Source organism: Lithobates pipiens, unplaced genomic scaffold, assembly GCF_037356315.1.
Source record: "Lithobates pipiens isolate NorthernLeopardFrog02 unplaced genomic scaffold, aLitPip1_a1.2 Scaffold_19, whole genome shotgun sequence".
NCBI classification, from domain to species: Eukaryota; Metazoa; Chordata; class Amphibia; order Anura; family Ranidae; genus Lithobates; species Lithobates pipiens.
In genome coordinates, this window is record NW_027507764.1 from 278,174,879 (window position 1) to 278,191,996 (window position 17,118).

The following is a 17,118-nucleotide window of genomic DNA, read 5'->3' on the forward strand; positions in this document are numbered from 1 at the left end:
ACTCAAGCCTGATTGAGAGCCCCAGATCAAAATTCCATATCGAAATCAATCACATTATGTTAATTCTATAATGCCTCCAACAAATTCACAATATGGGCCTCTGAGTGAACCACCGGATAGAGTTATATCCCTGTTTGTACTTTTGTTGCAAACACCTGCCAGATCAACAAAGTTTTTAAATACCTTTTTGAATTACTACCTGTTAAATGGCACTGCCACTTTCATGATATTTACATTTATGTTTTATATTGCTTTTTTAACAATTTTTTCTGATATATTTTTATATCTTGATGTTTCACCATGGGAAATAGTTTAAACAAATATTAGGGTGAGGTGAGATGGACCACCAATGTAAGGAAATGCATCCCACCTCTGACCAAAATGTAAAGGGTTGTGGTGCTATTTTGCAATATGGCAGATCATAATCAGCGAGGAGTTCAGAGTCAGCGAGAGGGTCATACTAAGAAACAGATCGAGTGAGAGGGGGAAAGCATGAAGCGGCAGAGAATTGGAAAGGTAAAAGGAGACAGAGTATTGTCATCTCTATGTGTTTGTACAATGTTTGAAGTTTCATAGTTTCACGAAAATGTTTCAAAATGCATGTAATTCCATGCAGATTACAAATTAGAAATAAATAAAATAAATTTTTTGGAAGACAACTATGGTGTTATATGTCTGCATTGCTTTTATTGCTTACTATGGATTACATCTCATTCACCATGACCGTTACAGCCTACCTCCTGAAACCTAAATAGAAAAGTGTAAGCATATTCAATATTGATGTATATTTGTATATTGATGCACTGATTGCACACGTGTCAGGGTTATGGTTGATTTTACGGTTAGGGTTTTGGAAAGTAATTGGTTAGGATTATCTGTTGTGAGGAGATGGTATGGGAAGATCTATATGTACACAACACACCCAGTAAAATATTGACACTCACGTGAATAGAAAATGATATTCTTTATTTTTGCCTATGAAAACTGACCTAATACAAATATGTAAAGTACAGTATAGTATTTTAAAAAATTGCATCCAGCTGCCACAATAGCTGACCATTTGCGGTCATGAAGTAATCCATGAAGTCATTACTGATAGGATTAGCTTAGATGAGTGTGAGGCCTGCGAGCAGTTCCCCCATGTATTTAATTTCTTACGAAAAATAAGGGTTTGCCCTCTGCTTTTTATAGGCTATTAATTTCTAGAACTGGCATTGCATATTTACTCTTGCAATTACTGATTCTACTTTAGGCACATTTACAGATTTCCATTCCTTAGTGATAGAGATTTGTGCTGCAAACAGGATGTGTAAAACTACCATTCTAACAGAGGGGGGAAAGGCTTCTGAACCCATAAATAAAAGTAGAAAGGCGGGTGTAAGGGTAATTATAAAGTCTCAGGTATACAAAACGTGGATATTTCCTGCCAGAGCCTTTTGAGGCTGTCACAGCTCCACAAACTTTGTAATAACATTCCATCCAGCATAACGGCAATTCTACAGGATAGTGTCTCTGTCATGGTTATGCAGTGATCTTCCTTTGTTTGCTTACCTTCCCTCATGTCTTCAGACTAAGAGGTCAGCCACTTCCACCTGGTGGTTTTTATAACCTCTCCTCTAAGCATGGCTCCACCCCAGGCCCTATCAGGGAGCCCTATATTAACCTGTGCACTGCAGGCCATCAGTGCTGATCAACCATTGTGTATTCCTTTGTGTGTTAGCTTCCTGTTTCCTGCCGTGTGCTCTGCTTCTGTTTTCTGTTACCGACTTTGGCGTGTCTTGACTATCCCTGTTTGCCTGTGATCCTGACCTTTTGGTGTGTACCCGACTATTCTTGTCTGCTTGTGGCCCCGACCTTGGCTTTGTCCCTCACCATCCCTATCCTCCTGTTGCCTACTGTGGGTGTGAGCTGGGGGACCCTGGGGGTCGCGACCTGGAGCCAGTTGCAGCCAAGTCCATCCTCACCACTAGAAGCGCTGGTGCACACCTGCTGGCTCTTAGACTCCGCGCCCCAGGGAAACTTACGCTCTAATCCCAGTGGGATCTGTCCCGTCTGCAGAAGTCAGCCGTAGGGTCCACAACCTTGCGGTGCACTCCTGATCCCTACGGTGTGCACTTGTCACCTCGCCTCAAGGTGACCTGGCAGTCTCTGTAGTCTCATGGGAGTCATATGCCACCTATGTAAGATCTTTTGCGCGCTATCACAATTTTCTATACAAGATGAGGATCTATTATTAACCCTGATGGCTTTTTGCCAATGCTCTAATGAAAAGATGTGATCCATTTATTTTTCCCATTTAAGCATGGACGTATTTTTGCTATTAAGGGTATGGTGATTACAGTAAATTATATAGAAAGGAGATACCCCTAATTGGTACCCTATGAGTATCCATAATAAAATTCAAAAAATTTTGAGGACCCTCTATCTTACAAAGAGGACTCACAGAATGGTGAGTTATCTGGTGAATTATGAAGCTATTTAAAGGGTCTTCCTTTTCCCAATGTTCGCGAATAAAGTTGATTACCCTTCTTGCCCATGAAATCTCTGAAAAGAACAAAAAAAGTATTCATGGGTTTTAAGAGGAACTGTTATTGCGAGTATAATCTCCTACTAATGGTGAAGTCTACTCAGTGTCGATTAAGCCCCAATAGTGGCTTGGATGGCCGGGTAGTCTGGTGCTAGTGGTTTATGATATACACAAGCTGCCCATGCAATTGCGGATAGATCATGCCCTGGGTTAATTTGTCGTTCCACTTCTACCCATAATTTGTCCTCCTGACATAAAACCCAATATCTATATTGGTTCAGGTTTGCAGCCTGGTGGGTAAGCTTGGGCATTGGGAGTCCTAGACCCTCCAATTTGTTATGGGTGGATAGTATTGCCATAGATACCAGTTTTTTTTTTGCCAGTCCATATGTATTTGGAATCACAGCTGTTAAACTAGAGAAAAATTGTTGAGGAACTGGAATAGAGAAAGAACGCAAGTAATAGGTAAGTTTGGGCAGTATTTGCATCTTACATGCGGCAATTCTACCGATTCATGATTGCTGTGCCTTACTGATTTGCACTTGGTCTAGGACACTTGGTCTAGGAGTTTAGGAAAATTAACTTTGTATAGGTTAGGCATATTACTAGTAAGAAATTGATGCGGCTTCCCAGCTACACTTGCACTTAAAGCGGGAGTTCCGCCGTTTTTTTTTTTTTTTAAAAGCCAGCAGCTACAAATACTGCAGCTGCTGACTTTTAAAATAAGGACACTTACCCGCCCAGCGCGCCCGCGATGTCGGCACCCGAAGCCGATCTCTCGATCGTCTCTCGGGTGCTGCCGCCGCCATCTTGGGTATGGGAATCAGGAAGTGGAGCCTTGCGGCTTAATTTCCCGGTTCCCTACTGCGCATGTGCGAGTCGCGCTGCGCAATAAGGATGGTCCCCGCTGTCTCTGGGATCCGTGTGTTTCCCAGCAGACAGCAGGGGACCTGCGGAAAGGGGTTTAAATATCCGCAGATTCTGCGGATATCTATGCCAGAAGTGGGTGCAGATACCTGTACTGTACAGGTACCTGCACCCCCCCCCCCCCGAAAGGTGCCAATTGTGGCGCCGGAGGGGGGGAATGTTCCAATGAGCAGAAGCTCCACTTTAGGGTGGAACCCCGCTTTAAGGAATGTAATTGTCGATATATCTATACTTATGAGAAGAGTGTAATATTTAGATCGGTTTACTTTGTAAAAGGACATTTTCTCAAAATAAGCTAGAGTCTCCAGAACAGCAGGTAGGGAATTTGCAGGGTTAGTATGTAATTTGCAAACAACTCTCATTTATTGACATGTTTGACAATTCTTTATCCCCGCACATCCAAGGTTTGAATGTATTTTCTCTGCTAAAGGTTCAATTGCCTGAGAAAAGATTATCGGGGATAGGGTCCAGCCTTCTAGACAACATACTCGAGGTATAGACTTGAGCCGTAGGGTGGCGTATAAGGACATAATTGCTGAAAAAATAAATCCTGACAGGCCAAATTTTGTAAGGTCCTGGGATCGGTACCCCAATGGACCTTGTCAAAGGCCGTTTCCACGTCTAATGCTAAGATGACACAGGGTTCACATTTAAGTTCTGCATATCGGATCATCCATTATTCGTCTTGTCCCACCTGGAGCCTATCGGCCTTTAAAAAAGCCAACCTGTTCCATTCCTAGCAAGAGGGGAGTAACTTCCATTAGTCGACTGGCTAGTATTTTTGTATATCTTAGTTTAAAAATGGTTGGCCAAAAAAATTTTCATAGGAAATGAACCAGAAACTGCTGCTTCATTGAAAACATTTAGGTGGGGCACTAAAAGCTCAGAGAAGCTTTTGTAGTACTTGGCTGAAAAGCCACCTACATCTGGGGACTTATGCAGTGACAGGGATTTAAAGACCTCTTTTTCTGCAGTGTCGATTGGTCTATTAAGCTTTGGAGAGTTAATGTATCAACCAAGGGAAGATGTAGTGGAGATAAAAAGTCCTCATTTCCCTATGTCATACTTACCTCCGCTGTGCAGTTGGTTATGCACAGAGTGGCCCCTCTCCACCTCTTCTGGGGTCCCTCCATGACTATCCTTGCTCCTCCTCTTCTCAAGTGTCCCGTCAGAGAATCTCTCTCCTACAGGACACCCGTGTTCCCGTGTCCTGCTGCTGCGTCATTGGATTTGATTCACAGCAGCGGGAGCCAATGGCTGTGCTGCTATCAATCTATCCAATCTGGACACGAGACACTGTCCGGAGTTGGTGTGCTCGTTTCTGTTGTGGCAATTACAGGGCTCAGGTATCCGGAGGGGGGGGGGGGGGGGGGGGGTGGTCGGGAGCACTGCTGAATGAAAGAAGGTTTTTCAAGTGGTTGTAAACGCCGGCGGCCGACAACACTCCCAAAGGTTATTTCTGTGTAATGGGGCTCCTGCGATGTAATTGGCCAGAGCCACAATGACGTCACTTCCGTGCATGCGCGTGGGAGGTGCTGGTAACAGCACACTCACTGAAGAAAACAGCATCTACGTGCCATTGCTTCAGTGTGCATGTGCCGATGATGTTGGCACATGCAAATACAGGGGATATCTCCTAAACTGTGCAGGTTTAGGAGATATCCTGGGTAGCTACAGGTACCTAGCAAAAAGTGGTCTGTAAGGGTTTACAACCACTTGAATGCATTAAGGTGAAAAACACTGAGGGTTTACAACCCCTTTAACTGTCAGTTTACTGGGCTGGGAAGACAGCTGAATACCCGGCTTTAGATTAAGGACATCCAGGCATACATTGCAGAAAATAGCACTTTAAAAGAGGAAGTAAGCCCTAGTGAGTTTACTTCCTCTTTCATTCCCTCCAAAGGCAAAGCATAATGGACTACTATGCATCGCATAGTGGTCCATTATGTGTCGTTTACCTGACACAGGAGCCAGCGATGTGACCGCATCCATCTTCTCGGTGGGGTCTCGCTGCTCCGCCGCTGTCATTCGGCGAAGCCGCGATTATGTCACTCCCACGCATGTGCACGGGAGCCGACACGCGCTTCGTCGTTGACGATGCCGCGCTCAGTGCGCCTGTGCGCCTCTGTCTACGGCACATGCGCCGTAGACAGCAGTGCCTGTCTTTCGGCAAATATCTCCTAAACTGTGTAGGTTTAGGAGATATTTTTTGGACCTACGGGTAAGCCTTAATCTAGGCTTACCTGTAGGTCAAAGTGTATTGTAAAGGGTTTACAACCACTTTAATTGCTGCATTAAAAGACAACAACATACCAGCATTCTCTTTGCAAGGTCTAAAAACTATTTACAGAAAATAGGATAAAAAAATTGAAGAAAAGGTCCCCTTGACTAAAGTCACATTATTATTCCCCAGAACTGATGACTAAACAAATGCTAGATATAAAGTGTAGACAATTTAACTAACCCTACACAAATACATAGTTAGTCAAAGTTTCCAAAAGACACATGTTCACATATAATCAGAAGGACATGACAATTTTATAAATGCAGCTATATTGTGGACTGCAAAGGCCCATCCAGAAAGTCACACTGCCCCTACCTCCCAACACACACACACACAACAGTTTACACCAAAAGTCCATTATATGTAATATAAGTTGAACATTTCATTCAGAACAAGGAAAAAAAATAATATCCAATATCTTACCAGAAAAACCAACGATCCATCCAGGCCCAGCATCTACAGCAATCAAAAACATTTGATTACCAACAGGCTAATAATAATGCTTGGTCTTTACTAAAAGTTCTGAACGCAACTAAAAGAAAACAATGTGGTTATGCACAAGTACTGTATTATATTTACATTCAAATACAAAACTAATAAACCATATATAGATCTATCATACAAACATGAATATCACATTATAATGCAACATAAAATAAATAGAAGCTTGCAAATAATACCTTTTTTTTTTTTTTACACTTTACCCAACACCATCCCAAATCCACTTTAGGCCTAAAAGTATGGATCATCAAATCCATACCTGCCACCTTCCCCCGTGGCAGAGAGATTGAAACGTCTCTGCCAACGGGAGACTTCTTGGATATACACTCTGGATGTACTTTCGCCAGGAGGTATTAATGAAGAACTGGAAATTAACACCTTGTGCCCTGATTTTCCGACAACAAAACCGTGGATTTCTGAAGGATGTTGGCTTGTCTTGCATACACACGGTCACAAAAATGTTGTTGGAAATTCCAAATGTCAAGAACGCAGTGACGTACAACATGTACGACGAGCTGAGAAAAACTAAGTTCAATAGCCAGTGTGGCTTTTCTGCTTGATTCCGAGCATTGTGTACACACACTTGGAATTTCCAACAAGTTTTGTTGATGGAAAATTTGAGAACCTGATCTCAAACATTTGTTGTTGGAAATTCCGACAGTAAATGTCCGATGGAGCATACATACGGTCGGACTTTCCGACAACAAGCTCACATCGAGCATTTGTGGTTGTAAATTCTGACTGTGTGTACAGGGCATTACTCTAAACATCACTACTTTTGACATACAGACTATTTTACCCGCCTCCTGCGATATTAAGGTGTCCATCATTATCCATCATTAGTATAATATACACCCTTAACCTCTAACCTCATCTTCTACACTACAGAAGTCGCCGATTCACTGTAATAGTCATGTGTCATGATGTTAGTGTGTTTATAATAAATATATATATATATATATATATATATATATATATATATATATATATATATATATATATTTTTTTTTTTTTTTTTTTTTTTTTTAACACACCCACACACACGTGTGCTACCATGATTCTATTAATCATTAGTCAACTATTCTAGGCCATCACTATTCACATTTAGCTATAACCTTAACCACTTGCTTACTGGGCACTTAAATGCCCCCTGCCCAGACCAATTTTCAGCTTTCAGCGCTGATGCACTTTGAATGAAAATTGTGCGGTCATGCAACACTCTACCCAAATATTGTTTTTTTGCATTTTTTCCCACAAATAGAGATTTCTTTTGGTGGTATTTAATCACAGCTGGGATTTTATTTGTTTCTAAAATAAAAAAGATGGAAAATTTTGAAAAAAAAATCATGGTTGTTTGTTATAAACTTTTGCAAACAGGTAATTTTTCACCTTCATTGATATGTGTTGATGAAGCTGCACTGATGGGCACTGATATGCACAGTTAAGGTGGCACTGATAGACACAGAAAAGACGGCACGGGTGGGTGGCACAGATGGGCACTGATAGATACCACTTATAGATGGCACTGATGGGCCCTGGTAACACTGATAGGTGGCACTGATGTGCAGCACTGTTGTTGAGGCACTGATAGGTGGCACTGGTAGGTGGCATCGTTGCCTATTGCTAGGTGGCCCTGGCAGGGTGCACAGGTGGGCACTGAGGATCTGGTGGCAGCTCGTAGTGATCGGGACTGATGTCCCTCTCACGGCTGCCGGTGATCAGCTTTTTTTCTCCTCGCGCTGTCAGGGGTTCATCTGGGTTCTGCTTAGCAGGAACAAAAGATCTCAATCTTGTCCCCTTGTAGAACAGTGATCTGCCTTGTTTACATAGGCAAATACATAGGCAGATCACAGTTCTGCCTCCCCGGGGACAATCGTGGGTGACCGGCAGATATAAAGCCCGCCAGACCCCGTTGATTGACATCCTCGCTAGCCAATCACAGCATGACGACGCCACCTAGTGGCTGTTGAACTAAATGTACAGGTATGTCATTTCGCTCAATAGCGGCAGTAAATACATGGCTGGTTGGCAAGTAATTAAGCACTTGCCATCCAGTAACGCATCTAAAACATTGCTGTATTGGAAGGGTGATATCTTGGTCATCTCTGCAGCTGGAAGCCTATGGATTCATTTTACAGGCAGCGGAAGGGGCAGAAGGGGATCCCACCCTCCTCCTGTTGCCGCCTTTAGTGACCTCGCCCATGTGATCAGGGAGCACAGTGAGGATGAAACTGGTGGCATCCAATTCCAGGGACACAGTCAGAGGAAATTATGTTTTTTCTCCCACTGTGTGACATTAGAAATTGGAAACGAGCATTTGTCACTTCTGGTTTAGGTCTCATACAAAAAAACAGTTGCTGTGCCAGAGAGATAATTCTGGGACCAAACCTCCTGGTGCCATTCCACGAGTGTGCAATTTTAAATGCAACATGGAACTTACGCTTTTTCGGGTTCAAGGGGGGAGGTGGGAGCAGATACCGGTCTAATACAGGTATTTGCTCCCACTTCCGGCCATAGTTACCCGAGCCACCCGCAAGTATCTATGCCACTTCCTGTTCCCACCCCGCTGTATTCTGGGAGACACACGGGTCCTAGAATACAGCAGGGACCAGTGGGATATCACAGAGTGAGTCGTGCATGCACAGTAGGGAGCCAGGAATTTAAGCTTGACTTCCTGATTCCCTCAATGAGGATGGCCGCGGCAGCAACCGAAAGCCAAGGAATAGATCGGCTTCGGGTGCCAACATCGCGGGTACCCTGGACAGGTAAGTGTCCATATTTTAAAAGTCAACAGCTGCAGTATTTGTAGCTGCTGACTTAAAAAAAAAAACTCAGCTTTAAGTATCTATTTACTCTGCATAATATCTTTCATATTTTACCAATCAGGAATTATATTGTGTTTCTGTGCGTTAAGCAGACAGAGTAGACCACATAGAAAACTCATTGGGGGGAGATAACCACTACTGTTAATGACTTAGTGGAAGATCACGATGATAACCTAGAAGGATTGAGATGGCTGAAGGCAAAAATAGACCGAGAACCAGTCATGCTGGAACAATTTAAAACCCAGAGGGGGTCCCTGAATCAGTTCAGCAAAGCAACCTGCAGCGCTACACCAAAGAACTCATTGGGGGGAGATAACCACTACTGTTAATGACTTAGTGGAAGATCACGATGATAACCTAGAAGGACTGAGATGGCTGAAGGCAAAAATAGACCGAGAACCAGTCATGCTGGAACAATTTAAAACCCAGAGGGGGTCCCTGAATCAGTTCAGCAAAGCAACCTGCAGCGCTACACCAAAGAACTGTTTAGTGCCCCTCCCCCAGTGACCTCATTGATTGTATATGTTGGCTTCCCACATGCCTGATGGATCCCAATGGATGTTGTCATGCACCTTCATTTTCTCCAAACCAAGGAGCACCTCCTGGCTAAATCCAGATTCCTTAGCCAACTCCTGGCCCCCTACGCAAATCTACAACTGTAGGAAGAATTGTCTAAACACACTCTGCAGCTAAGGCGCCAACTTGCAACGGTGACAAAAAGACTCTGCAACCATAATATCCCCTACAAGTGGTGAAACCCCACTACGCTGACTGTGGAAAGAAATGGAGTAACCCACACATCACTTCGGTCACCAAGCTCCTGCTCTCCTTCACATCTGTGGCATCATCCCTGAGCCGCCACGGTTGTCGACTTTGCACAATCCTCCAGGGAAAATGTCCACTTCCTAGCACAGTCTTGGCCATATGGACTTAACCCCCACAGGATATCATTTGTGGCATGTCAACCACACTTGGTGCTGCTGTTACAGTTTTGAGATACTTGTTCTGCTTAGATTTGCCATCATTTTTTTTTTCCTTTTTCAATGCACTGCCTATCTCCACCTACTATTTACAAAGATGAATCAGCAGACCTCCGAATTGCAAGCACCTAACTATCCTGAGGCAATGCTGAACCCACTTAGATGTCATGTACTCGGTTTACAGCTAAATTCCTTTAGCGATGAGTCCTAAAATTCTCTCACTTATCAAAGGCCTCAATCATCCGGCGAAGAGGGTATCTCTCTGGAAAACCGCTATAGCACAAGGCTGTGATATAGTCTGTACCCCAGGAGAACCACTTGCAAAATACTGCTGTGCCATGCTGTTTACACAAGGCATTTGCCCACATCTTTACAGCCAATAGACAGAAGAAAAGAGGTGTACTCATTGCTATTCAAGATACCGTCAACTTTAAGCTACTGGACAGTATCCTAGACCCAAATGGTTGCTACATTATATTGATCTGCACCATGGACAAAATCACTAATACACTAGTCTCCCTTTATGCGACTAACAACCCTGTCAACTGCACTTTTTCAATAAGCTCATCAAACATGGCCGCCGTGTCCAAAAGGGCTATATGTTGCTATGTGGAGACTTAAATCTGGCACCAGATTTCTAACTTGATTCCAACACCCTTTGTTCACGACCTCAGTCTCCTATGATTAACTGCCTCCTAACTAATGACCTTTTTGATGTCTGGAGATCCTTTGGAGTGTGACTACACATTTTTTTTTCAGCCATTCACAATTCTGACTTAAGAATAGGCTACTTCCTAGTGGACAAATGGCTTAACAGATTTTCAAATCGGACATAACCATCACCTGGTGGTCTGATCATGCTCCCAATAGTATAACCATTAATTCAGACACCCATCAAGATATGGAGAGCCAACACATTCATTCTACATTCTTCTTCATACGTGAAGTCCCTACATAGTCAATTGGAAGACTTCTTCAACCACTTTATGGAATGCAAATAAAAGGAGGTGGTTGGGAGGGGTTACTAATTTAAATGAGCTCCCAAGCTAAGGAGAAGACTATTGTCAGAAGCTTAGAGGAACAGAACAAATCAAAACCCCATCCCACCCATAAAAAACTATTGTTTTCTGACCGTCGGGAGCTGAGAGCTCTCGTGTTGGACTCTTGAAAAGGCATAATGCAAGTTACTTGTCACTTACTACAACACTAGAAATAAAGCAGGTAAAGACCTTCTGGCTCGCTTATGCGGAGCCAGACAAAAAAACAAGATCCCCCTCCTCTACCACCCTTTTTCCTGGGACAAGTTTGTAGATCCTCAAGCTATTGCAGATGCTATCAGTAGCTACAACTCCCTGTACAACATCAAAAAAGACCCTGCCACTGTAAAACCCACTTCGGACTGTATTAATGCCCGTTCTCCATAAGCTCAAATGACCTACCTTAACTGCAGAACAGCTATCAAATTTAAACAAGCCCTTCTCCCGAGTCGAAATTTGTAAAGCGATTTATTCTCTACCATGCAATAAAGCTCCAGGTCCTGACGGTGCAGGAAGCAGCTGGTCTGCTTCACAGAAAACAGACATATGAGGGTAGGGAGCACCTGAGTGTGGACACCACAACATGTTATTTTCACCTTTTTATGAAGTCACCATTATACCTTTAATAAGGACTACATACCGATTATGTTGGACTGATCTGCGTTTGATTAGAATATCACTGTTTTATGCACTATAGCACTTTATGATTCACGTTTGGCACCATATATATAACTTTTATAAGTTTGCTTATTATTTTTATTTTGTCTGTGGAATGTGACACTTAACACAGAATGTATCATTGCAGCAATCATAAAAGTAGTTTTATACAGTTTTGGAATATTTTATCATTTTTGTCAGTTTATCATGTTTTTTTTTTTCTCATTATTGTAAAGTTGGCACTTTAAAAGTATTTGTTGGAACTAATGTTAGGATGTAGCGCAGCATAGTATTTTTTTTATTTATACGTAAAAATACACCAGCTAGGGGGGGGCGTGGCTACCGCGCGACAGTATGGACGCATGAGACGGTAGCTCCGTGATACCGAGAGGAACACTCATTATCCGGGGTGCTTTTGCAGTTTCCCACTGGCTTCATTAGACGACTTATCTCCACCTCATACTGCCAAGATGACTCGCAAACGCAAAAACCTACCACAACTGAAGAAATTACCACATTTCTTCCCGCGGAACCCTCGAGGCCTACTCCAAGATGGCGCTGACGGCGCCTCGCCTTCGGCATCCAGCGGCTCTGGATCGGAGGCCCCGAGTCCGGACCTCCACAAAGGATCACCTCATGGTTCCCCGGGGATGTCTACTCCACTTTCCCGCAGTCCGGCAAAATCTAAACCGAGGATGTCTGAAAATCCCAGTGCGGAACAGGTCAGTGGTGAGGGTGATCAGTTGGAGGACACTAGGGAATTATCGGATACCATAGACATGTTCCCCACGTCTAACCAACCGGTATCCGACACAACTTTGAGAGACATGTTGGTTTCACTACGAAGTACCCTACATGGTGACATGATGGAATGCATGAGGGGATTTAAGTCGGACATTAATGCTATGGGCGCCAGAGTCGACCACGTGGAGCACAAAATGGGCGAATTCGCAACTGCTATTAACTTAGTGGTAGATGCCCAGAACGACCAAACGGAGGAGGTGGCCTGGCTAAGAGCAAAAATCGCGGATTTGGAAGACAGATCCAGGCGAAATAATCTCAAGCTAAGAGGCGTCCCAGAGCTGGTCGTACCGGCGCAACTTCTCCAGTATGCTCAGGAGCTGATGGGGGCCTTCTTGCCAGATTTGCCGGTATCGGATCTTGCGATCGACAGAATACATCGTCTTCCGAAGCCTGCGCATCTCCCGGATAACATTCCGAGAGATGTGCTGATGAGAGTCCACTTTTTCCAAGTTAAGGAAAAATTTACCTCAGCTTTCCGAACCAACAAACAGCCACCGGAACGCTATGCTAACCTTCAGGTTTTTGCAGATCTCTCGCAGCATACAATGCAACGAAGGAAGGCACTCCTGCCTATCACAAAAGCCCTTCGGAATCACAACATTCTATATAGATGGGGATTTCCTTGCAAACTATCCATTACCAGAGAAGGCCAAACAACGACGATTAACAGCCTAGAAGACGGCCTGGACTTACTAAAGTTGTGGAACATTCTCCCATCTCCTGAGGACGCTACTCCAGCGCATCTGTCGAAGGTTTCGTCTCAAGACTCCTGGCAAGTAGTGGCTCGTAAGAAAAAACCTTCGAATCGCAACAACTAGGTTCCCGGATAATCCGATTGCTATAACATAATCGCTCGCACGAATCTCTCGGTATACGTGCGGAACGGTACGTACGTTCACTTTCCCCCCCTAACTTTACGACGGGCAGAATTTCTGCCTACTGATTCCAAGTCGGATCGTTTTTTTTTTACATCTATGGCTAACGCCAAAGTTTTGGAACTTTTGCTTTATCCTCATTTGCACTGTTTTTTCTTCGTTTTTTTCATTTCCCTTTTCTATGTGTTGTTTTATCCCTTGATCCTACCCCCTAACCTCTTGGGATGGTCTCTGTGGTGTTCAATCCTGGTTACCTGGGAATGTGAAGTTCGACTGATTCAGAGCCTATTTTCAAAGGTGATTTGCGGATCATTCTACTCATCATCTATAGTTATTACAGATGCTTAATATAATCTCCTTTAACGTCCATGGGTTAAATCACCCAGCAAAGCGCGCATCGGTATGGAAGGAAGCGCAGAGACTACGTGCTGATGTTATCTGTATACAGGAATCGCACTTCCTGGCCAGTGATCCGCCTCCTTTCCACAATAAGAACTTTTCTCATGTTTTTTGCGCATCTGCTTCACAAAAACGTAAAGGGGTTGTGATTGCTATTAGGAACTCGATTGTCTTTTCCTGTAGCCTCAAGATAACAGATCCTGAGGGCAGGTATATAATTTTGGTGGGCTCGTTTAATAATAGAACTTATACTATTGTAAACCTTTATGCTCCCAACACACACCAGCTTCGATTCCTCAAGAGACTGCTCGTTAAAATCAACGAAGTACGTCAAGGAGCTCTAGTACTATGTGGGGACTTTAATTTAACGGTTGACTATCATTTGGATACTACCACCAGGTCTCGTAGACCTCTTCCTTCCTTGCAGCGTTTGTTGTTGGAGGAGGGGCTCTACGATGTCTGGAGATGCCAGCACTCTAATGAGAGGGACTATTCGTTCTACTCCTCCAGACACAACTCATATTCTAGAATTGACATGATTCTTGTAGATAGATTCCTATTACAGGGAGTGTCCTCCTCCGCCATCCATGGCATCTCTTGGTCCGACCACGCTCCGGTTTCGATAGAGGTGGCGGAGGGGAACACTCATAATGTGTCTGGAGTTTGGAGAGCGAGTGCTGGCGTGTTCGGATCTCCTACGCAGATATCAGAAGTATCCAAAAGTCTAAAAGAATTTTTTGTTACTAACAATGGTTCTGTTGAAGACCCTATGGTTTTATGGTGTGCACACAAGGCTTTTATACGAGGCATTCTACTACAGGCCGCTGTAAGACTTAAAAAACAGAGGTCCATCAAAATCGACAATCTCCTGAAAGACATTGACTCGCTAGACAAACAGAACATGACAGACCCTTCCCCTGCGAAGGCGCATAAATTAAATAACCTACGCTCCGAACTTAGACTGCTACTCTTAGAAGACCACAATAAATATGTCCATTACCTTAAACTAACACACTACTCGACAGGGAACAGAGCGGGTAAACACTTAGCCCAGCGATTGAAAGCCCAAAGATCTCGAACTACTATCCCCTATCTAATCAATTCATCAGACAAAAGCAAATTACATAACCCTAAAGATATTGCCAACTCCTTCGCCCAATACTATTCTTCACTCTATAACCTTACATCTGACCCCTCCACTACGCAACCTACGGAAGCTGGCATCCAAGCTTTTTTGGAGAGCGTTTCACTCCCTAAACTCTCTGAGGAACAACTTTCCACATTGAATGCCCCATTCTCACAGACGGAAATACAAAAAATTATTAGATCATTACCGACGGGCAAATCCCCTGGGCCTGATGGCCTTCCAAGCGAATACTACTCAAAATTTGGCGATCTCCTGGCCCCAACGTTACAAACAATATATTCACGGGCAGCTGCCACCTCCTCATTTCCCTCTGAAATGCTGGCCGCATATGTTGTCACGATACCTAAACCAGGAAAAACACCTGATACTCCAGCCAATTTCCGCCCCATTTCGCTTCTAAATACGGATGTGAAAATATATGCTAAATTGTTGGCCCAGAGACTACTTCCCATATTGCCGACGCTTATAAATCCAGACCAAGCGGGATTTACGCTGGGCCGACAAGCTTCGGATGCGACGAGGCGGGTGGTGGACGTCGTGTGCCATGCAGGGACCTGTCGGACGCCTTCTCTGCTCCTCTCTTTGGATGCGGAGAAGGCGTTCGACAGGATCCATTGGAGGTATATGAGAGCTGCCCTTTGCAGATTTGGATTTGAAGGCCCTATCTTATCCGCAATTTTAGCCCTATATTCCTCCCCCTCTGCGAGGGTATATACTTCTAGCATGCTTTCACGCCCTTTTAATATAACGAACGGTACAAGACAGGGTTGCCCTCTGTCCCCCTCCATCTTCAACTTACTAATAGAACCCCTAGCTCAGAAAATTAGATCCCACCCAGAAATCCAAGGTTTCACCTTCGGAGGTAAAAATCATAAAATTAATCTATTTGCTGACGATATTATCCTATTTCTCACAGCCCCATCTCTTTCATTAAAACATGCTCAGCATATATTGAATGAGTTTAGTAGTGTCTCCTACTATAAAGTTAATGATACTAAATCTCTCATTCTCCCCTTGGATATCCCGCTGCAGCTGAAGCTTTGCTTACAAAAGTCTTTTCCCTATTCCTGGAAGGAAGATAGTATAACATACCTGGGCCTGCAGATTTCAGCCGACCCCAATAGATTAGCTGATATTAACTACACCTCGCTACTCCAAAAATTAACCGTCGAAACCAAACGTATATCTAAAACAGAACTAACGTGGTCAGGACGCCTGGCCTCTTTTAAAATGCTATTGCTTCCACAAGTTCTCTATATATTCCGTACATTACCAGTTCCTATCAAACCCACCCACCTTAAATTACTTAATTCTCTCCTGAATAACTACATTTGGCAAAAGAAGAAACCTAGATGCTCTAAAAAGTTGTTAATAAAACATAGAAAAGTAGGTGGTATGGGCTTCGTGGAGTTTCAAGACTATTTCAAGGCAGTCGCTCTCACCCAACTCAATACTTGGTTTAATGACCAGATCTCTCCCCCCTGGAAAGACATCGAGCAATCCATGTCCCCGACAGGTGACCTTCTTTCTCTGCTTTGGCTTGATCGGTTAAGGCCTTTTCATATACGACATCTACCTTTGACGATTCAGACGTCTCTTTGGGCATGGAGAGATCTTGGACGTTGTGAACAAGGAGAGGGAGGAATGGTTGAGGTTCCCATAGATATTGACTTACTCTCCAAAGCAATACCTGATCTTGTCCTCCACAGTTGGAAAGCCAGAGGTATCACTATTATTTCTGATTTATTATGTGGTGAACAAATCAAAAAGTTCACTGTATTGCAGACTGAATATGGTTTAGAATCCGATGAGTTGTATAAATATGGTCAGATATCACATTTTTTACGCTCATTGCCCTCATGCCGAATTTTCATGCGGGATGATGTCTGGAAGTTCTATAAGGGGACACTAAAGTCGGTAAAGGGAGTTTCATTTTTCTATGGCCTTCTTCAGCACAAAAATATAATTACTAAATCCTCCCCCTATCTAAAGTGGGAGGGAGAATTGGGGAAATCATACTCCTTAAAACAATGGTACCAAGCCGTTAACTCTATACATAAATCCTCTCACTGCGCTAACCACTGGGAACTCTTCCAGAAAATATCCTTGAGGTGGTACCTCACCCCTTATAGGATGTCTAAATTCTCTAAAGGGA

The 17,118-nt window shown here is 43.5% G+C and overlaps 1 protein-coding gene across 6 annotated transcripts in view; it reads right to left on the reverse strand.

Moving 5' to 3' along the window:
- The window catches only part of MARCHF6 (membrane associated ring-CH-type finger 6), a 1,566,402-nt gene that overhangs the window by 1,134,568 nt on the left and 414,716 nt on the right, over positions 1-17,118 (reverse strand). For all 6 annotated transcript variants that reach the window (XM_077491957.1, XM_077491954.1, XM_077491953.1 and 3 more), the window contains one exon: positions 6,162-6,194. In XM_077491957.1, coding sequence (XP_077348083.1) covers positions 6,162-6,194 — 33 coding nt within the window. The remainder of the gene's footprint in view (positions 1-6,161; positions 6,195-17,118) is intronic.